Source organism: Dendrobates tinctorius, unplaced genomic scaffold, assembly GCF_039654945.1.
Source record: "Dendrobates tinctorius isolate UK_male_01 unplaced genomic scaffold, ASM3965494v1 ptg000290l, whole genome shotgun sequence".
NCBI lineage: Eukaryota > Metazoa > Chordata > Amphibia > Anura > Dendrobatidae > Dendrobates > Dendrobates tinctorius.
Genome location: NW_027361957.1, coordinates 1,656,088 through 1,679,937, shown reverse-complemented (window position 1 = coordinate 1,679,937; position 23,850 = coordinate 1,656,088). Strand labels below are relative to the sequence as shown.

Genomic DNA, 23,850 nt, shown 5'->3' with positions numbered 1-23,850 from the left:
CATAAAATAATTTTAATTGGGCTCTACAGTCTTTTAAAAACCCTGTTCTCAGGCTGCAGCTTGCTTAAAAATATAAACTGTCCTTTACGCACTTTCACCAGGTCCAGCACTCTCTGTCACTAATACCTGACGTGATATCACCAGCACTGCAGCAAATAACTTAGCTCAGTGGCTTTGTCCAAATTAATAGCACAAACCACTAAGGGCCATTTTGTTCAATCTTTGGCACACATGCCGTCACCATCATATCTGCATTGCAGAAAATAACAATCACTAAGCACAATGCAGGAGACTCAACACTGGACCCAGAAAGTGTAAGAAAAGGTCAGTTTGTGTATTTAAAGCAAACTGCAGGTAGGGGGGTTTTGAAAATTCAATTTAGGCTATGTGCACACATTACGGAATTGCCGAGGAAATTTCCATGGGAATTCCATAATTCCATTCCACGGGAAATATGCGAGAAAAACGCATTTTAATTCCCGCTTATTTCCCGTGGAAAAACTTGTGATTTGCAAGCGTAATTAGCTTGCAGAATGCTAGCGTTTTCCAAGCGATCTGTAGCACCGCTTGGAAAACTGATTGACAGGTTGGTCACACTCGTCAAACATAGTGTTTGACTAGTGTGACCAACTTTTTACTATTGAGGCAGCCTAAGCAGTATCAGTAGTAAAAAGATCTAATGTTAAAAATAATTTAAAAAATGGTGTTTTTCTCACTTTCCAAAGTCACGTGCAGTGTTCCCGATCATCGCGATGCTCCCGGTAGGTCCCGTTTCCAGTGATGCAATGTGGCAATGACCTTTGATGAAATAACGGTCTCATGAGACCACTACTGTATTGCGAGACCACGACGTCATCAAAGGTCATTGCCCCAATTCATGCATCACTGGGAACAGAACCTGCCGGAAGCATCGCTGAGGCCTGGTGATGCTGCAAGGGACAATGGAAGGTGAGAATATGACAATTTTTTTTTTTATTCTATTTTTTACAGGGATATGGTACCCAGAGCCTGGAGGAGAATCTCCTCTCCTCCAGCCCGTGGGTACCATCCACAAATGTTCTGCTTACTTTTTGCATGGTGGGCACAGCCACATGCAGAATGTAAGCAGAACAATGCATTCCTATGTGTGCGGAATTGCCGCGATTCCGCAAAATTAAAGAGCATACTGCGTATTTTTCCGCAATGCGATTCCGCCACGGAAAAATGCGCAGCATTAGCACAGCATTGCGTAATCCCATAGGACTGCATGGGATGCTTTTTTTTGCGTTTTCGCGGCAAAATCGCGCTCTTAAAAATGCTGCGAAAGCGCAAAAAAATGCTACATGTGAACACAGCCTATATCTTTTAATCATACTGTGTCACACATTAGTACAATTAAAATTTATATTCATCAATTATCTATGAACGCAACTTAAAGAGTTGTGACCAATCATTTTCAAAATGAAATAGAATCCTTTTGTATAAGTTTTAAGATTCTGAACTTGTGGTTTTATAGTTACATTCTGGGGCCAAATAATGGCACAGGCAATGTTTATAAGAAAATATATATTGCAATGCAATGCACAGGTATTACAATATATTATAGTAAAAAATCAAATAATTGCCTAGTCAAAATTCATATTACTGAAATAGCTGCAATAGTATAAAAAAAAGTCCACAATTTGAAACAAAAAAGGTTCAAATTAAATTTAGATTGGTTTAAAATTAATAATTTGTGTTCTTATATTAGTAGAAGTTTGCACAATAAAGTTCAAGCATTATTTATAGTACAAATCAGGAAACAGTACAAGGAAAACAAAGCATCCACTAACCAAAACTGTAATATAAAGCTGTATGTAGCCGTAAATGGTGCAAACAAAATTCATATATAAAAACTTTGTCCAGCAAAATACAATATCTCAAAAATTTATTGGCAATGCAATACAGACAGTCCAGATTCATATGGCCATATTTAAAGTCAGTACACTGTATGTATGCATAGCAGACAGAAAACTGACTCAATAATAATCTACAACTAAAAATACCCTAATTTGTCGCGCTAAGCAACACTAGTGTCTTCCATTCTATGGACCGGACTAGTGGATGTAAATGCAAGCAAATCGAGTTCTTGTTTGGAACCAAGCACATCCTCAGACATGATTGGCCCAGGTTTTCATGTAGCTCTCTCTCGCCAGCCTTAGTTTATAGACTCTTTCTCTTTCTTCTGCATACTACTTTTCCTTTCTTGATGCTGGTATTTCAAGGCAGCTGAGTGCCATAGATTGTCTAACAAAAATCTGAACAGGATACTATTACAAGGAAGCTATTTATGTGTAATCAACTCTGCAAAACATCACTGTCATTAAAGCCATTATTCCTTCTGTGCCAGGAAAAGCATAGCGCAACATAACTAGGCAAGAGCAGCACACAACAAATGGCCCACTTGCATGAATCATTGGGGAAATTCCATAAGCAGCCGATATGAGGCGTCTCCATTGCTGCAAAAAAAAGTTCTCTTCACACAGCATGTTACATATTTTTCTAGCTGTGATACGAGCAGAATAATGCAATTATAAATTAGCAGTATAGCAGTATTAAATTGATATATATGTGGTAGCAGCTTATTTGATGAAATCATTGTTTGCCAACATCAACCATGTAGAATATTTATTAATTAATTCTACAGCCCTCTCCAAAGCATTTAATTAAAGAGATGATCAGATCGATCCATGATGATTTGAATTGAAGCTTGATTTCTGAAAATTTGCAGGTTTCTTCAAATTTCAACACTCTAACTTGAATCGCACAAATCAGCCCCGCAAAAAAATACTAAGCAACATTTTATACACTACTGAAAAATCAGTAAAATGTAAATGCTGACATGCATAGCCAGACATGCCTCAGCATAATGCCCTGTAGCTATCCCATTGCATGGTATAGCACAGTCAATCATGGGAGACTATCACAGGCAGTCTAAAAAAATGGTTGGCAAAGCAGTTCCATTTTGTGGTTTTACAACATAGGAATGCAGATCAGAGTAAACAGCTCATTTCACATAGGGACTGAAAAAGTCATCAAGAGGGAAAAATGGCATCTCTCTCTATATTTCCCTTAAGGTTATTTTAATAATAAAAAAAAATTGGTACTGCTTGTGATTTCTCTGTGGGATCCTTGGAGACCAGTCTGAATTCCTGCTCCTCCAAAGCTAAGTTTGCTGCTCGGCTTTTTGCTTTTGTGCTTTGACTTTGTTTTTGCTTTGTTTTTCTGGATTTCTGCCATTCCCTGCTGGGGTGTGCTGAATTCATTTAGCTCTGTCTTCTGAGAATACCTGAGTGCTGATTCAGTTTTTGAAGCCTAGCTGCTTCAGGGCCTTTTTCATATCAGCTGGTTAGCTTATGTCTTTGATAGGGTTTTGGCAGATTGCAGACAGCAGCCTTCCTGTCCTTTCCTATCTAGGTAGTTTTGGGGCCCCGTCTTTGCTCAGTCTATCTTTCTGTCTCTGTTAGTATTTTCATCTTACTTCACCGTCATTATATGTTGGGGGCTGCCTATTGCTTTGGGGTCTGCTCTGGGGCAGTTTAGATTTCCCCTTTCTTTCTTTAGGCCTATGTATTTCTCCGGCTGTGATCGAGGGGTCTAGGGCATCGTAGGAACCCCCCACAGCTACTGCTAGTTGTGTTGATAGGTTCAGGGGTCTGCAATCTGATAGTTGCCAACTTCTCTGGTTTTCTGGACTTAGCTTGTATTTCTGCTTTTGCCTCCTACGGTGACGCATTCATAACAGAATCACCCACCATACCGCAGATTCTAGAGTACTCAATAGCAGGAAAGAATTGTAAAAAAAAAAAAAACAAGTGTGTATATTTTTTCCACTATATCTCTGAGGCCGTAGGGGGAATTTTATTTTCTCTCAATGGAGATAAAGCAATTGTCTGATCGTGTGGAGCAGCTCGCTGCGGAAGTGCTGGGAATTTCCGCCTACCTTGCTCATTCACATGCTGCTGAACCAAAGATTCCTACACCTGATGTATTTTTTGGGGATCGGTCTAAATTTTTGAATTTCAAAAATAATTGTAAATTATTTTTTGCCTTGAAGCCTAACTCGTCAGGGAGCTCCGCGCAGCAGGTTAAAATTGTCATCTCTTTGCTGCGTGGCGATCCCCAGGATTGGGCGTTTTCTTTGAAACCAGATGATCCTATTCTGACTAATGTGAATGCATTCTTTCAAGCTTTGGGGTTGTTGTATGACGAACCTAATGTCATTGATCAGGCTGAAAAGACCCTGCTGGCATTGAGCCAGGGTCGTGATTCTGCAGAATTGTACTGTCAAAAATTCAGAAAGTGGGCAGTACTTACTACCTGGAATGATAATGCCTTGGCTGCTCTCTTTCGGAAGGGGTTGTCAGAAGCCGTAAAAGATACTATGGTGGGATTTCCTGTTCCCTCTGGTCTTGACGATTCTGTGTCATTAGCCATTCAGGTTGATCGGCGTTTGCGCGAATGCAAAGCTGCACGAGAGGTGTTTCCACCTGTTGAACAAATGTCTGAACCTATGCAATGTGATAGAGTTTTTTCCAGAGAGCAGCGTCAGGAGTTCAGAAGGCATAATAAGTTGTGTTTTTTCTGTGGAGATGCCTCGCATATTTTTTCTGTCTGTCCCAAAAGAGAGAAACGCTTTGCACACACATTTTCTGTTGGGGGTGTTCAACCTAAGTTTCTTCTGGCTATTACTCTGATCTGCTCCCTGTCCACATTTTCCGCCAAGGCGTTTGTGGATTCGGGAGCAGCCCTAAACCTAATGGACTTGGATTTTGCTAAACATTGTGGATTTCCGATGACACCTCTGCAGACGCCTATCCCTTTGAGGGGAATTGATGCTACTACTTTGGCTAAAAATAAACCCCAGTTTTGGACCAAGGTGGTGATGCGGGTCGCCCCAGACCATCAAGAAAATTGCAGATTTCTGGTGTTGCATAATCTGCATGATACTGTTGTTCTGGGGTTTCCCTGGTTACAGATTCATAATCCAGTTTTGGATTGGAAATCTGTGTCTGTGGTGAGTTGGGGTTGTCGGTGTGCCTTTAGTGAGGCTCTGGTGTTTTCCACCTCTCCTCTGTCGCATGATGTTCCTGATTATTTGGCGGACTTTTATGATGTATTTAGTGAGAATGAGTCTGCATCTCTGCCTCCTCATAGGAGTTATGACTGTGCAATTGAACTGAGCCCGGGGTGTAAATTTCCCAAGGGTCGGCTCTTCAATTTATCTGTACCCGAGCACGAGGCTATGCAATCCTATATTAAGGAGGCGTTGGAGAAGGGTCATATTAGACCATCCTCGTCACCCTTGGGTGCCGTTTTTTTTTTGTAGCCAAAAAGGATGGATCATTAAGACCTTGTATTGATTATCGTGCCCTCAACAAAATTACTGTTAAATATCAGTATCCGTTACCCCTGATTTCTGATCTATTCTCCAGAGTTAAAGGTGCTTGCTGGTTTACCAAGCTTGACCTCAGGGGGGCGTATAATCTTATTCGCATTAAGCATGGGGATGAATGGAAGACGGCGTTTAATACTCCGGAGGGACATTTTGAGTACCTGGTGATGCCTTTTGGGCTCACTAATGCCCCTTCTGTCTTCCAGTGCTTCATGAACGATATTTTCTGAGATTTTGTCGATAAAATTTTTGATTATCTATCTGGATGATATTTTGATCTTCTCCAAGGATTGGTATTCTCATGTGGAACATATTCGGACTGTGTTCCGGATCTTGAGGGAGAATTCCCTGTATGTCAAGGGATCTAAATGCCTTTTTGGAGTACAGAGGATTTCTTTTTTGGGATTTATTTTGTCCCCGTCAACTATTGAAATGGACCCGGCCAAGGTACAGGCCATTCACGATTGGGTTCAGCCCACTTCTTTGAAGGCCCTCCAGAAGTTTTTGGGTTTTGCTAATTTTTATCGGAAATTTATAGCAAAATTATTTTCTAGTATTGCCAAGCCATTGACTGATTTGACTAAAAAGGGTGCTGATGTGTTAAATTGGTCTCCGGAGGCTGTTTCTTCCTTTCAGGAGCTGAAGCGAAGATTCACCTCCGCCCCGGTTTTGCGGCAACCTGATGTCTCACTTCCATTCCAGGTAGAGGTGGATGCTTCTGAGATTGGTGCAGGAGCTGTTTTGTCCCAAAAGGATCCTGTAACATCTAAAATGAATCCCTGTGCTTTCTTTTCCCGAAAGTTCTCTCCATCTGAACGTAACTATGATGTGGGGAATAGGGAACTGTTGGCCATGAAATGGGCATTTGAGGAGTGGAGACATTGGTTGGAGGGAGCTAAGCATCAAGTCGTGGTCCTCACTGACCACAAAAATTTGATTTACCTAGAGTCGGCTAAGCGCTTGAACCCTAGACAGGCTAGGTGGGCCTTGTTTTTTACACGTTTTGATTTTGTGGTTTCATTTCTTCCTGGAACAAAGAATGTCAAGGCAGACGCCCTCTCTATGAGCTTCCTTGCTGATTCTCCCATGGTGACCAAGCCTGCTACCATCTTAGGCGAAGGGGTAGTTCTTTCTGCCATCTCGCCCGATTTGAGACGTGCTCTGGAAGAGTTCCAGGAGGACGAACCTGAGTGTTGTCCCAGTGGAAAGTTGTATGTTCCTGACCAGTGGAAGAAGAGAGTGATGTCTGAAGTTCATTGCTCTGCTTTGGCTGGTCATCCAGGTATTTTTGGTACTAGAGATCTGGTGAGTCGGTTTTTTTGGTGGCCCTCCTTGTCTCGTGATGTCAGGAATTTTGTGCAGTCCTGTGGGACGTGCTCCAGGTCTAAATCGTGTTCTCGCTCTAGTGGGTTGTTGATGCCTTTGCCTGTCCCCAAGAGGCCATGGACCCATATTTCAATGGATTTCATCTCTGATATGCCTGTCTCTCATAGGATGACTGTTATTTGGGTGATTTGTGATAGGTTCTCTAAGATGGTTCATCTTGTACCACTCCCTAAGTTGCCATCTTCCTCTGAGTTGGTGCCCCTGTTTTTGCAACAGGTGGTTCGCTTGCACGGGATTCCTGAGAACATTGTATCTGACAGAGGAGTTCAGTTTGTGTCTAGATTTTGGAGGACTTTCTGTTCCAAGCTGGGAATTCAGTTGTCCTTCTCCTCTGCTTTTCACCCTCAGACCAATGGGCAGACAGAGAGAACAAACCAGACCTTGGAGTCGTATTTGAGATGTTTTATTTCCGCTGATCAGGATGATTGGGTTTCATTTTTGCCCTTGGCCGAATTTGCTTTGAATAATAGAGCTAGTTCTGCCACTTTGATGTCACCTTTTTTTTGTAACTTTGGGTTTCATCCTCGATTTTCTTCAGGGCAGGTGGAGCCCTCTGCCTGCCCAGGTGTTGACACTGTGGTGGAGAGAATGCGCCAGATCTGGGACCAAGTGGTGGATAAGTTATCTCTCTCCCAGGAGAAGGCCCAGCGGTTTTCCAACCGACATAGGACCATTGGTCCCCAGTTTAAGGTTGGTGATATGGTGTGGTTATCATCAAAAAATATTGCTATGAAGGTGGCTTCTCCTAAGTTTAAGCCTAGATTTATTGGACCTTACAAGATTGTGGAGATTATTAATCCGGTCTCTTTTCGTTTGGCTCTTCCTGTCACATTTAAAATCCATAATGTGTTCCATAAATCTTTGTTGAAGAGGTTTGATGAACCTGTTGTTCCGGGGGTGGCACCTCCAGACCCTGTATTGGTTGAAGGTAACATGGAGTATGAGGTAGAAAAAGTACTGGATTCCCGTCTGGCTAGACGGAGACTCCAGTATTTGGTTAAGTGGAAGGGTTATGGTCAGGAGGATAATTCCTGGGTCTCCGCCTCTGATATTCATGCCAAACGATTGGTGCGTGCCTTTCATCGGGCTCACCCTGATCGCCCTGGTGGCATAGTTGAGGGTTCGGTGACCCCTCCTCAATGGGGAGGTACTGTTGTGAGTTCATTTTCCCCTTCATTACTGAGGCCCGAGGAACTCCCTCTTCTGGTAAAGAAAGGTAGTGAGCCTGATTGTCAAACACCTGAGGCTGATGATTGTGACTGGCTGAGTGGAGTTACGGACTGGATATAATGCTGCCGACGCCCTTCTGCCCTGCGGGTGATTTCTCTGTGGGATCCTTGGAGACCAGTCTGAATTCCTGCTCCTCCAAAGCTAAGTTTGCTGCTCGGCCTTTTGCTTTTGTGCTTTGACTTTGTTTTTGCTTTGTTTTTCTGGATTTCTGCCATTCCCTGCTGGGGTGTGCTGAATTCATTTAGCTCTGTCTTCTGAGAATACCTGAGTGCTGATTCAGTTTTTGAAGCCTAGCTGCTTCAGGGCCTTTTTCATATCAGCTGGTTGGCTTATGTCTTTGATAGGGTTTTGGCAGATTGCAGACAGCAGCCTTCCTGTCCTTTCCTATCTAGGTAGTTTTGGGGCCCCGTCTTTGCTCAGTCTATCTTTCTGTCTGTGTTAGTATTTTCATCTTGCTTCACCGTCATTATATGTTGGGGGCTGCCTATTGCTTTGGGGTCTGCTCTGGGGCAGTTTAGATTTCCCCTTTCTTTCTTTAGGCCTATGTATTTCTCCGGCTGTGATCGAGGGGTCTAGGGCATCGTAGGAACCCCCCACGGCTACTGCTAGTTGTGTTGATAGGTTCAGGGGTCTGCAATCTGATAGTTGCCAACTTTTCTGGTTTTCTGGACTTAGCTTGTATTTCTGCTTTTGCCTCCTACGGTGACTCATTCATAACACTTAACCATAATCCCAACCTTAATCACAATACCTACCATAACCACAACCCTAACCCTAGCCCAATCCTAACTTTAGCTCAAACCTAAATTTAGCCCAAACCGTAACTTTAGCCCAACCCTAACCCTACAGCAAACCCTAACCCTAGCCCCAACCTTAGCCCAACCCTAACCCTAACTTTAGCTCAACCCTAACCCTAAGTTTAACCCAACTCACTTTCGCCCAACTCTAACCCTAGTGGAAAAATGGAAATAAACACATTATTTTATTTTATTATTTTTAGCTAAGGGGTGATAAAGGGGGGCTTGATTTACTATTGTTACCGGGTGCTGGCCAGCAGATCTCGGTGGGCGCACTACGCATGCACATGACATTTTCTCCCAGAAGAAGACACTGGAGGCCCGGGCACTTCACAGGGAATTGCAGGGATAACAGAGATACCAGGGGGATCAGGAACCCTATTTCTTTCTCCTCTGATGTGCGATCACATCAGAGGAGAGTGAAAATAAATGGAAAATGGGACTTTTTTCCAGTCGCCGTTATACCATTAATAATGGAGATTGCAACACCGGGGTCAGTAAAAAGCAACCCGAATAATGTTCTCTGGGGTCTCATTTACCGACTCTGGGAGGCGCTATACCCCTATTCCTCAGTGCCATTAAAAAGCGGCGCTGTGGCATAAGTATCCTTTACTGCCGCATTTAAAAGGAGTATCGGAGTTGTTAAGGGGTTAAGGGATATGAATTAATAAAAACAAGCTGCAGAAAGATTTTTCAAAAAAATTGTATATCAATCTAACTAACAACTCTTACACTATAACATAGTTGCAAAGTATGGCTGAAAAAAATACATTTGTCCATCAAGTTCAGCTAAGGGATGGGAATGCTTTTTTGGTATCATTTCAAAGGTGACAAGTCAGATTTAAAATTGTCTGTGCTGCTATGCTATTGGTTCAAAACTGTTACTTTGCTCCACTGAGTATGACCTCAAAGACGATGTGTCATTTTTACAGTTCATACACCCCTCCATCTTGCAGAGCTGGCAATTTTGTTGACATGCCCTCACTATATAGCTTAGTACAGCTGTAACCAATCGGAAAAATTTAATCTGTACAAGTATTGATTAGCGTGAAATGAAATAAATGGTTGACTACATTTAAAAAGCAACACTGTATGCTCAATGTCACACATGCTAGTGTTTGCATTATCCATTAAATCTACAATTATATTTAATACGACTCATACTAAAAACCATTACTGGTATCAGTGTGCAGGAAAAAGCAAGAATCAATACTTTATTGACTTCTTAAGAAATGTGGATAAATTACAAAATTCATGCAGTGTGAATAACATGATAAATCAATATGCAGTTCACGTGTAGGAATGATCCAATACCTCGTATGTTTTCTATAAACAAAAAATAAATATTATTGTATTTCCAAGAACAATTTTACAAAGAGAGTTGAAGCCCAAACATGCACTGCTGTTTATTGTAGCACAAAAGATTGACTTTAAGAAACAAAGGGACTGATAGCAAAATTAAGCTTATTGTCCATAGAATTAAACAATAATGGGGCATTGATTTCTTTGGAGCCCTTTTAAAAATGAACCTGAGCTCAGATGGGTTGCAATTTGCCATATTAAATTATATTTAGTTATTCTGGCATACACAATCAAAATATAGCCCTGTTGTGCTTCATTTATCCAAACTATCAAATACAATTTTTGTTGCCCATAGATATCACCAATTACAAGTATTAAGGTCTGCATCCATGTATTGTATAGGTTTTCCAAATGCCATGAGCTTCGAACACCGAGAAGCAATAGGAATAATTTACAAAACTAAATGAAGACCACTTTGGTTTCTTCCTTGCACCACATCAATTTTTTCCTTTAAATGGAACTTGTTAGATCCCCCATGCCCTCCTACTCACCAGCAATTGTGTATTACCTTGCAATCCAGCCTTCTACTGTGTTATACACCTAAACCAATGTTTAAAGTTTTAAAAAAGTCTTTATAAACTCTATTTTTTATATGTAAGTAAGCCTTATGACTAGTCAATGGGGCATTTGTATCATCACCAGCTCTCTGCAAATCTCACTGCTTTCTTCATTCTTGTCATTGCTTCTCTGAAGCCGGGTGTATGCTATCCAGTTCAGAGGCGCTCTGTGCATGTCCTTAAGTAAAGAAGATGGACGAGTGGTGGGCACCTCCATGTGCACCTTGCCACAAATTTTACTCCAGCTCCTGCTGGAGTAATATTTATGGAGTATTGAATACCGCCACTCATCATGCCACTTCTCAACCCCAGCTCTGCCCATCTTGTCAGAGCTCGTAGAAACTGATGTGAAGACACTAGAAGTCGCAAAATTTAAGTGCAGTTCCAAGTTACAACTAAATTTTGCGACTGGCATGAAAGTCTTGATAAATCAAGCCAATATTGTGTCGATGTCCCGATGTGTGTGTCCCAATTAGTGGATAGTGCTCGGATAGGCCAATTTTCTCTCCCAATTATTTAAGGCATTTTGTGCCCTTATAAATGTGTCTTTTTTAGTTTATTTTTGTTTTCAAGAACATATATAATTTTTTAAGGGACATTTTTGTCTACTTATTTATTCCTTTGACTTCAAATTAAGTTCTACCCATTTTTTATTTTTACATTCTGTCTCTCACAGTTGTAGTGTACCTGCGAAAAAAAATTACAGACCTCTCCATTCTTTGAAAGTGGGAAAACTTGCAAAATCGGCAGTGTATCAAATATTTTTTTTCTCCACTATAGGTCAATACCAGAACTCTTTTTTCAGTTGCTGCTATGTAACGGAGAAAACACAAGCTGCCCAGTATTTCATTATTTATTTTTATTATTAAATGCATTTGAATTTGTGCATGTATGTGTGGGAGTATATGTTTGAGTGTGTATTTATCTGTATTAAAATACACAAGGCAAATTATGCTTTTTTTTCAAAAGGCAGCCAAGTTCATAAAAACGTATAAAATATTATCCAATTTTTACCCATAAAAGGATACTCTTTAATTTTTAATGTCATCCATATGCCTTTCATATAGCAATTGTATTTATCCATCAGCAATAAATAAAATGTGCAATACTATAAGGTTTCCTATGTTAACAATGGCAATGTATAGATAAAAATCGGATGCTATACATCTGAGCCATGTGGGATCCAATTTTTTGAGCACATACACTTCAATAGGTGTAAGAAACTATTGCATGGACACTAGATCCAGGTACAAAAATGCTCATCTGATCAACCTATTTGAACAACATTTATGTGAGTGTTATCAGCTTTTTTCATGGACTGCACTTTGATCAAAGCTAGGGTTGTGTGAATATAGCCAAACAGTAATGCAATAAAAAATCCATGCTGCTTGCCTTCCATTGTTATTAAATGAATGCTCACTCACCGATTTCTGTTACTAGAAATCCAATCAGAGATCATTGTTGCTGCTTCTTGATGACACTGCTTGTTGCCAAAACTGCAAGCCAACATTATAACTTCTCTTCTGAGTTCCCTAGTAGAAAAAAGGGTAAAAAAAGGTAATTATGTAGATTCCATAAAGATGTATTAACCTCTAAATGGTTTTAGCAAAATATTGAAAAAAATTGTTACAATAAACTTGCCTTGTGATAAAAATAAAACAGCAATTCTTTCACTTTCACATAATTCTGTTTTCCAACGTACGTAATTGGGATTATTTTTGTCATTTGTAAAAATATGTGCCTGTGTTTTTATTTTACATTCTATGCTCTCTTCTGAACTAACGACTAGCAATGAACAGCTCCTATACTCATTCATATATTTATCTCCTGATAATACTCTGCATTTGATGAACCTCACAGGTAGAATATTCAAATTACTGTTTATAATGTGAAAAGGCCATAATTCTGATTTTAATTGCGTTCTTTTATTGTTAAAATGTGCTGTTTGCAAAACAACAGCTCTGAAAAAAATACATTAGCAAATCATAAATATTCTGTGAAAAACTCAGACATATGCAATGCTTCTTTACATTTGGATAAAAGTTTAGAGCAACAGTGTCTTCAATCTTAGCAGTTAATTGTAGATGTAGCAATCACTAAATTCTGACATACTAAGGCAAAAGATTTCAGTTATACCATCGACTTTGCCTTAAAGGCATGTTTAGAACTTTTGTCATTGTACAAGCCTGATATTAATTTAGCAAACCATAGGGGAGCAATCGTAAAATAAGCACAATGTGCTACTTCAATTTATTTTAGAGAGACACATTTCAAACTGAATTTTCACTACCGGCACTGAAAATCAGAAACAAGTAGGAACTGTAGACAATAGAATAAAAGGTAATGTTAGAGAACATGTCCCCCATATGGAAACTCCAGTAAATCCAAATCTTTGGGGGTTTTTTACAAGTCAAGTTGGTAAATATTGAGTTGACTTATTTTTTGGTTACCTATTTTAAGGAATGCTATAAAAAGAGACAATGTGACCAGTATAATTGTCCCACTATTATTGTCACTACAGAGTTAGACCTCATAAACTTGGCAAACAGTAGTCTCTATGGATTTGTGTGATGTGGTAGTGTTTATGAGTTGTCATATTAAGAGAAAGGAATGCATTAATTGATACCGTAGGAGCCCATAGACTTTTATGAATACCAACTTATAGCACTGAGGTTGCATAGAGCTCTAATAGTGTGGTGTTTTTTGACTTAAAGATAAGAGGGTTAGAGATGACCGAGCACTAAAATGTTCAGATGCTCGTTACTCGAACCAAGCAGTTTCTAATGCTTCAGTGCTCATTTTGAGTAACGAGTATAATGGTAGTCAATCCAAACATTTTTCCGGCAGACCCTACAAGGAGGTCTGGAGGGCAGTGAAAATGTCAAAATGGATGGAAAAAGTGCTGAATGCAAGGAGGACATCATCGGGAAGTCTGCAGTAAGCATCTCTGACTCCCAGTTTGCTGCTGAAAAAAGTGGTGTCACAATTTACTTCCACTTTAAAGACTGACAATAAAACATTCAAAATAGACAAGAAATTTAAGTTTACAGGAAAACAAATGTTATTAATGATTTTTTTCTGTATAATGACTTGTATAAAAGGCTAAATTTATTAAGAATTTTAAAAAAATTGTAATTTAGGTAAGCCAAAATTGATTTTTATAGAAAAATTGAAAATTTTAGTGTAAACTATGTCATAAGAAAAAAGTGTCAAAAATTAGGGATTCATAAAGACTCAGATACACTCTGTATTAGACATAAATAAGGGCCTCATACACATTCTGTTTAAATTGTCATGTAGTGGTACTCCTAGACTCATAACTATGCACAAAGTGCAAATCCTGTCAAAAATTACAAGCAAGGTCTTCCATACACCCTTGAATGTACCACCTGTAGTGCTTCATTCAAATATTATGAGCAAAATGTAGTTGTGGTACTTCTACATTCATAAAACTGCTGCACAGAGTGCAAAGGCTGACAATAATTACAATAGGTTTATCCATGCATCTTTGAAGATACACAATGGAGAGCCTCATAAAAAATTAAGAAAGTGTAGTTGTGGTACTTTTAGACTCAAAAGCTTTGCACAAAGTGCAAAGCCAGGAAAAATTATAAGGAGAGTAATACAGTCATCCATAGACCCTACAAGGCAACAACTGACGTGCCTCATTAAAATAGTGAACATTAAAATCACTTTATGTGCTGCTGTCATCTGGTGGTTTTTAAAAGTTGGGTCTAATCCAATATTTTGTTTATTTTTATCATAGTGAGCCTGTCCGCACTTTATGTTAACAGCTAGTGATGAGCGAACGTGTTGGCCACTACTCGGTACTCGCTCGAGTATCACTGTACTCGGCGTACTCGGCGAGCACTGAGCATTTCCAGCATTATTCATCGGGAACTCGGGTCTCCACCCAGCTTTTTTGATGGACTTTACAGAATCAATCACGATACAGGCAGGCAATGAAACGCCTCAGCCATCTTTGTTGTGGTCGTGCAGTGACTGGCTGGCCGCACAGCATCATCAGGGGTATAAGAGACTGGATGCCACCCTGCTCGCCACATTCAGCTCTGGATTGAGATAGTGTAGGGAGAGCTGCTGCCTTGATAGGGTCAAAATTGGGGATTTATTAGTGAGTGTGGGGTCTTCCATCCTAAGGAACTCAAATGCAGCTAAACCAACAGTCCTTCTAAGGACTAATTCCGGAGTATATAGGTCCCAGTTTTAGGCAGGCAGGGTAGTGTACGTCATTGTATACACATCAGTGCAAGGCCTGCAGGCACTGTATATGTGTATATACACATATCATTGCATAAATCAAGAGGTTCCTGTGTTCTGGTGCTGCTGCTGCTACCTGTGCGATGTATTGGCCTTTTATACCTAGCCCCAGGTGTAATTGGCTTTGAAAGTTATTTTGGCCAGGGCTAATAGAGCTTTTTTATTGCAAAGCAATCCAGAGCCCTTTTTTCCCCTCCATTTGCTTTTTTACAGTGCACAATACAGCCAGATCCTTTTCCTAGCACAGTGTGAAAGTCCAGCTATTTTAAAGCGGTCCCAAACATCCCTTTTGAGTGTGCAGAGAAATATTTATTTTTTATGTGGTACGGTTAAGTAGTTTTTTTGAGTATCTTACACAATTTCTTGACACAATTTTGCTGAACCCCCACAAAAAATACAGAAAGGTCACATATTTTACAGTGTGGTATATCTGTGACATGCCTTATCCATCCGTCTGCTAAATATTTTGGTCTTTTTAGGCCTAAATTCATTTTTTTGGCTGTCTGGCACTGTACTTATATACAGCACTAATTAGCCAAAAAAAAAAAAAAACAGGCCACACATTTTTCGGTGTGGTATCTGCGTTCCAGCTCATATCTGTGTGTGCTCAAAGTTTGGCCAGTTTATGGCTGTTTTCTTTTTTTGTCTGGGGTATCACTGGACTTATATACTGCAGTATTTACCCCCAAAATTTAAAAAAATACAGGCCACAAATTTTTCAGTGTGGTATCTGCATGCCAGCTCATATCTGTGTGTGCTCAAAGTTTGGCCAGTTTATGACTGAGTTCTTTTTTGGTCCTGGGTGTCACTGGACTTAGATACAGCAGTATTTAGACAAAAAATAAAAAAAAGGCCACACATTTTTGGTGTGGTATCTGCATGCCAGCTCATATTTGTGTGTGCTCAATGTTTGGCCAGTTTACGGCTGTTTTCTTTTTTGGTTCGTGTTGCTACTGAACTTATATAAAGCAGTATTTAACCCAAAAATTAAAAAAATACAGGCCACACATTTTTCGATGTGATATCTGCATGCCAGCTCATATCTGTGTGTGCTCAAAGCTTGGCCAGTTTACCGCTGTTTTCTTTTTTGATCCGGCATGTCACAGAACTTATATACAGCAGGATATACCCAAAAAAAATTATTAAAAAAAGTCATAGTGGTATCTCTGTGACCGCTCATATCAGTGCATGCTCAAAGTTTGTCCAGTTTCGGCTGGTTTTCTTTTTTGGTCCTGGGTGTCACTGGAATTATATACAGCAGTATTTAGCACAAAAAAAGATATACAAAACAAAAATACATTTGTAGTACTGTTATCTGCGTGCCAGCTCATATCTGTGTGTGCTCAAAGTTTATCCAGTTTACGGCTGATTTCTTTTTTAGTCCAGGGATGTCACTGGACTTATATACAGGAGTATTTACCCCCCCAAATTTTTTTAAAAAAATTGTCGTAGTGGTACCTCTGTGCTAGCTCATATCTGTGCGTGCTCAAAGTTTGGGAAGTTTAGGCTGGTTTCATTTTTTGGTCCTGGGTGTCACTGGAATGGCCCCTGCCCCCTGTTGGGCCCCCAGTATAGAGTGGGCAGCCTTCCCAAGGAACCTTCAATTTTCTGGTATTTCTCGACCAGTCCAACCAGTTCATTGGCATTTCGGGGATGACCCTGGGCAACCCAAGTCTGTATGGGCCTCAATAGGGAGTACACAGATCGATCCTTCACCACCCATTTTACCATCTGCACAGGCATAGAGGGCTATGGTTGCAGCCACTTCTGGACCAGGTGCAACAAGTCAAACATTTGTGAGTGAGGTGGTTTGTCTCGGTGATATGCCCAGCGGTGAAACCGCTGTGCCTTGATAGTCATTGTCACCCCCAATCCACGAAAATCTCGGTTTTTAGCTTGTAAAACTCTTTGGAGCCCCTCAAAGCTAAGTCACAGAATGCCTTCTGGATTTCTCTCCTCAAGTTTGGCACCAGTACCTCTGCCCACTGCTCTGGTGTGAGTTTCCCCTTCTCAGTGACAGTTTCAAACACCGTCAAGAAGGCCTGAATGTCATTTTCTGCAAAGAACATCTTACCACCTTCTGGATGTGGGCATCATCAGCAGGCCATGGGGTTGGGTCGCTCATCCTGCCCTGGATGGTGGTTGCCAGAAGCTGCATCTGCTTCCATTGCTCCTGCTTACTCTGCTGGATATGCTGTAACAATAGCCTGTTGGTCTTTTGCTGTTGCTGCTGCGACTGGGCCAGGTGTTTCAGCAGGTTCTCCATTTTTTCTGGTGATGCTTGCTGGCTTGCAAAAGACTTAACTCAGGACATGCAGTCCCCCTTGTAGCAGTCACATGACTATGCTGGGAATGCTGCCCACAAATCTAGCACCAATTGTAGGCATTTTACTCACTTGGGTGCGACGGGGGAAAAGAGGAGGCATGTTCCTTTAAAAGTTCATGTGGGTTTATTGCTTCATAAACCCCAGAAGCCAAACAGAAAACAAACAGCCTTTAGAGGCAAACAATATACAAAAATGTCCACAGTAGGCCTCTGCTCCACTAAATTCTGAGGTAAGATCTGTATTCAGTAAAGATAGACATTCCCGTCACTGAGATAGGAGAGGGCAGTTGCTATGGATATGAGTCCACAAAGACAGGAGGAGGGAGGAGCAAGAGGCAGAGTGCCTCACTCCTCTTTTCCATTCTATCTACATAAAATCAGTAGCAGCTGTCAACTCTTATATCATCCTCTATCTCTTTAAATGTATTTTTATTTTGTGACGTGTTTTGTATTCAGTTCCATGTAGTCTGATACCCCTAAATAAAATCCAGAGTGACTAATTGAGTTCAGAAATCACATAATTAAAAAATTGATTCCACTTGTGTGTAATTTATTCTCAGAATAACTACAGCTTTTTTGTGAGGGCCCTAGATGTATGTTTGAGAACATTAGAGATTAAGCAACATAAAGACAACCAAGGAGCACACCAGATAGGTCAGGTACAATGTTGTGGAGAAGAGTAAATCATGGTTAGGTAGTAAAAAATATAGCCCATGCTCCTAACATCTCACAGATCACTGTTTAATCCATCATTCAAGAATGAAAGGAGTATATCACAACTGCAAACCAAGAAATACATAGCTGTTTATCTAAACCAACATCCCAAGCACTAATTAGAGATGCAGCCAAGAGTGCCTTGATCACTCTGGAGAAGCTGTAGAGATGCACAGCTCAGGTGGGAAAATCTGACCACAGGACAACTATTAGTCATAATCAACAAATCTGGCCAAGAAGAATTCCATTTTTTAAAGCAAGCCATAAAATGTTACATTTATTATTTGCAATAGAAGTATGAAGTATTGACTCTAGGGGCTGGATACAAATGTACATAACATTTTTCCGATTTACATTTTTAAAATATTTAAATATTTAGAAAATGGTGTGTCATTTCCTTCACATTTCATAAATACTTGATACTTTATGTTGGTATATCACATAATTTAAATAAAATACATTTAAGTTTTGTGAGTGTAATGTGGAAAAATTAATCTTATATGAATATTTCTCAAGTCACTGTATATACTGTATATACATGTATATAAAACTGTTAAAAAAATATAAAATCATAAGTGGCTACATGTTTTTCAAAGTCTACATGAAAATGCTATTTCATGAATTTAAATACCATTTATTAGTATGTTTTATTAGGAAAGCAAACTGTCAAAATGTTGATTTCAATCTAAATGTTATCAATGATATTTGTGAATATGAGGATGTTCTAGTGCATTTTGGATGTGTGACAAGTGATAGGAAAAATGAAAGGTTCATTCAACCAAAAGACTTCACAACAAAAATAAGTATATCTGCGACACCGACGTTACATTCAGTGTATGTACAAGCATTCTGGTACCCAGCGATAAGCATAAGTTCAAATCTCAACATCACTTTGAGGTCGTAACTCAAGAGATAAGCAGAACATTGTTTGCTTTAAAAATGTCATGCAGGGGAATATAAATCTGAAAGATGCTGGGCCTTAGAGAAATGAAATATCAAACAGGAAAGACAGGAGAAAAGGTGCATCATGCTGCTACAGTCACACTGTGTAACACTAATGGAGCTTTCTTCTTTTGAAGCTCATTGAATGGCTTAGTATAAAAGATAAACTCCCTTAGGATTCAGAAGAGTAACTACAGCAGAAAATATGTGTGAAGAAGGAAAACATAGGAAGAGACAAATAACAAAAAGCTTCTGAGTAATCCTTGTCAAAATATTTTCTGAACTTGAGCATGTAAATTATAGAGAATCAGGAAAAATATTCCACTCTATTTACAATTTAACACAAGTTCTGACTCGGAGAATAAGGACACAGAAAATGCACTGAATTCAATGTAGGACATAACAAGATATCTTATGCAGCACAGTAACTATTTCTCTCTCTTAGCTATTCTTATAATGTGAATAAAAAAATGATGTCATACTCTGTTTGGTAAGACGTCGGGATTATGGACCCATTGTGTCCATTAACAGGCCATCCGAGTCGGAAGTACATTGTGGCCACTTGCTTCAATACATATTCCTGAAAGGAACATACACATTGCATTAAGTATTTATTACTTTTTCTATGCACTCTCATATAAAGACACAGAGGAAGCAAATGCATACAGTATCTCTCATTCTTTCTAAGTGCTATGTTTTATGTGCTAATGTTTATTTTGCATTATGGTTTAATTTGTAAATGTTTAGTAAATGTGCAAATTTTTGGCCATACTGCCCATCGATTGCATTTGGTCAGACACTATAGTTTTTAAAATTTCTTGTTAGTCTTTTAACTTCTCTTTTAACTGTGCCTCCTTCTCACACAATGCTTCTAATTATGAAATCTTTTTTAATCATTATGTACCTGTGCACATTCTAGGGGCAATTGAAATCATGCAAAAATGTTTAGGACCACTGATTGTAACATTCAAACTTTGATGATGAAGCATTGTTCGTTTTTCATGAACAATATTTCTTGTTCTATACAATTTGAAACGATCTGTTAACGAAATTACAATTGTCTTCATGCTAAGAAATTAACAAGGTATTATTTACTTGAAATGATTTTAGAGTTTTTTCTCCACAACATTTTATGTTATGTAAGTATTGCAGCTCATATTTGATATTGTGACTGGTGAGTGCTAGTGTGTTTTTATTGTAATACTACTAACATACAATCATTTGGGAATATACTTTTTTTGGAGCCAGGATACTACACCTTCCCTATGCTATTAGCTATGTTGCTCATTAAAGATGTCCCAGATGAAATTAGTATTTAAGAAATGATTATGGGTAATAAATAGAGGTGAGTGGATCTGACTGAGTTCAAATTTGCCAAACTGTGCAAATTTTCATGGAAAATTCTATTAGCAGTAATCTTATTTTTCATGTCTTGAACATCCCTTTTCATGCTCTATTGTTTAAAGTCTCTCCATACCCAAGAACATAAAAAACAGAAAATTTACAAAAACCCAAAAAACATATACTTACCTCATTGCTCTATTACCCAACACCTCTGCTACTTGCTGTTTGCGGTCTGGTCTCTAGACCCGCCTATTCTTTCCCTTGTCGTTAGATGCATCGCTTAGTCTGTTCAATCTAGACCTGGTCTTCCGATCAAAGCAAAGCCTCAGTGGTCATTGAATGTCATGTGTCTTAATATCATGGACACGTGAAGTGCAGTGACCTCTGAAATTTGGTCAAAGCCATAAGTTCCGCCTAGAGTGACCAGGCTGGAGCTATAATGGCAGAAAGAAGAGACATTGAAAACCAGATGGCAGGCAGCAAGGCAACACCATCACTGGGATATGTGGCTAGCAACAGAAAGAATAGCTCTGAGAACCGGATGGCAGGCAGTGATCCCAGAAAAGACCATAAAGGTGAACAGTGAGGTGAGAATAAGTTTTTTCTTTCCTAAAGTTTTGACAACCATATACAGGACAGCAAGATAGCAGCAGGTTGGCCAATTAATTTGCTAAATCAGCACAAAGCACATTTACAAAAAAGCAGCATGTATCATTATACAATTTTTTTAATATACACTGTGGTGCTAAAGGGTAAAAATATTTTGAACGTTTTAAATTTCAGGCTCCATATCTCACCAGCTACTAATACTTCGACTGTGAGACAACCCTCATTTTACAGGTAATCATCTTGGCTATCTCATACATAAATTTGACTTGGAACTATTTTGTTTATGATTAATTATGCAGATTCTTTTCATGTCATTGCAATCTTACTATTTTGCTTCTAAAAATCTAAATCTTATTTTTGTATTTATTTCTTTGTTACTTTTTTGTAAATCCACCTTTGATTTTTAACACTGCCTTAATTCTTCTGGGCATGATCTCAATCACATTCAAGCATTTCTCAACCAAAATCTAATCCCAGGTTTTTACTTCAAATTCCCAAATTTTATGCATGTTGTTTGATGCAGTTGGATATGTGTACAACTTTTTCTTCAACTCTACCCACACGTGTTTGATTGGGTTGAGGTCTGGGGACCAGGGGGGCCAATCCAGCACCTCTACTTCATTGTCATTGAACCATTTGTTTGCTAATATTGACTAATGCTTTGGGTCATTGTCCTGCTGGAACACTATGTCATCCTTTCATATCCATAGTACTTGAGTGCACAAAGTAAATCATGCTGCAGGATACTCACATGTAGCTCAGCATTGAGATAATCACCATCAATCCTGGTCAAGTATTCAACAGCATTGGCTGTGAAACAATCCTTTATAATTATGCTCCCGCCACTGAATTTCTACAATTTCTTTATCTGTTAGCCCCTTTTTTCCAGACCTATTTGCACTCATAAGAACCTAGTCTTTTGATTTTTGTCTCATCGCTCCAAATCATTTGTTTTCAATGTTCAACTGTCCACTTTTCCTACTTTTTGCAAACTCAAGTCAACGCTTCTTATGATAATATTAAAGTGGCAGCTTTCTCACCTTTTTTCAAGCCACCATTCCAGACTTATTTAAGGTCTGTTGCACCATGCTTGCATGAAAGCCTGTCCTCAGTATTATAAAGCATACAAGCCACCTACCCTGCCATAGTTGTTCCACTAGAACTAATAGATCTTTTCTTGAGCTGACTTGTTGACTCTAATATTTTGCCTGGACATACACCTGTTGGCTTTAGAATGGATTAACTTTTTTTCAGTTTCTACCAACTGTCATGGCACTGTCATGATGCAGATGGCAATTTTCTTGGCCAAGAGACCATTATAGATGAGCTGGGTAATTTTGCTTCTTTTTTCTTTGGGAATCTTCTTCATGGCTCCTCCTTGATTCAAAACAGTGCTCTTTAACTGGGGAATCAACCTATTAACACACTAAGCTATTAGGGAATGTGAGAACAGGTTGTAATTTGTAGTATACTGAGAGAAAAATATTTTTCCACCACAATGAGCAAAACGGTAACAATGCACTAACATGACTAGAATCTGCATAACTAATCATATGCTAAATAGTTGCAAGCCAAATTTATGCATGAGATAGCCAAGATGAATGTTTATAAAATGATGTAGTCTTATGTTCAAAGCAGCAGTGGATGGTGAGATAGGAAACCTGAAAATCAAACTTTCAAAACATTGTTACCCTTTTGCTCATCAGTCTATTTGGGCAGAATTTAACTGTACTCAAATTTGCTGATCTTTAGTAATAATTATGTTCATTTTTGGATTTTGTTTCAATGTGAAAAGGGAACCTGTCAAATCCCTCATGCATCAATCACAGCCATTAGGCTTTAGAACCCTTTTCATTCTTTCAAATAATGTCTTTCATTTAGCCAGTAAATCTTTATATGTGTGGCAAACCAAGTCATATAGTGTGGATATGCTAATTAGTAGAGATGAGCCAATTGATTATTGGCTAAGTGATTTTGAGTTCTGCTTTATTTCATTTACAGGCCCTGTGAACTATAAGCAATGTGCAATTCAATTTATGAGGAAAGCCATAAAAAAGTCCTGACAGCTTTCTACACACTGCAGAAGATTGTATCAGCAACACAAGGCTGAAATGACCTAAGATGCCCTCTTTCTATAATGCCTTGCAGTTATAAAAGTCATATGGTAAAGCACAGCCAATCAAAAGGGTCTATCATAGCCTGTATAAAAGCATAAATAGCAAATGCAGCAGCCATGTTTAGGGTAATTTAGGATAGTCAGAGTATATCACAGCTGAGCAATAGTGATAGAAAGCAAAAGCCCTAAAACAATGAAGAAATATTCCAGATAGCATTGTGTTGTAGATCTCCAGCCGCGTAGAAGATGAGTGTAGTGGTCTGTAAATATTACAGAGAATCAAGTGAAGGTGAGGGAGAAAGATAGGAGAGGTGCTAGAAACAAAAGTAATAGACTCACTATGATTGAGCAGTGATATGATGTACCTGACATGTGTCCATATGCTTTTCAATTTAAATTACACATTTTTCTTCATTCTTAATCTAGTTGAAAATGGCAGAAAGGAATCATATTTTTCAGTCAGAGAAAGTGTACTTGCTTGTCACAAGCAACTATATTTTGCATTTCTTGTGCAATCCCTTTGGTGAATTCCCCAAACTCCATATATTTAACAACAACTCTCTATCTCACCCAGTGTGTGTGTCACAAACAAACATTTTTCTCATTTTATTTTACTAGTCCAATTTGACAACTAAACATGCCACACCAATACTATGGCGTGCTGACACTTTTACTTTCTCTATGTGTACCTTTCCTTGTTAAGTTCTTTTCAGCAAATGTATTTGTAGGGGTGGAAAGATTGTCAAAAAGTAGTAGTGTTTTATAAAAAAATGTAT

The 23,850-nt window shown here is 39.1% G+C and overlaps 1 protein-coding gene across 1 annotated transcript in view; it reads right to left on the bottom strand.

Annotated features, from left to right (window-relative positions):
• Window positions 1-23,850, bottom strand: part of TRHDE (thyrotropin releasing hormone degrading enzyme) — a 1,336,029-nt gene that overhangs the window by 137,410 nt on the left and 1,174,769 nt on the right. The window contains exons 14-15 of the mRNA XM_073559980.1: window positions 19,488-19,585; window positions 12,170-12,277 (exon numbers count right to left, since the gene is read on the bottom strand). Of these exons, the coding sequence (XP_073416081.1) occupies window positions 12,170-12,277; window positions 19,488-19,585 (206 nt within the window). The remainder of the gene's footprint in view (window positions 1-12,169; window positions 12,278-19,487; window positions 19,586-23,850) is intronic.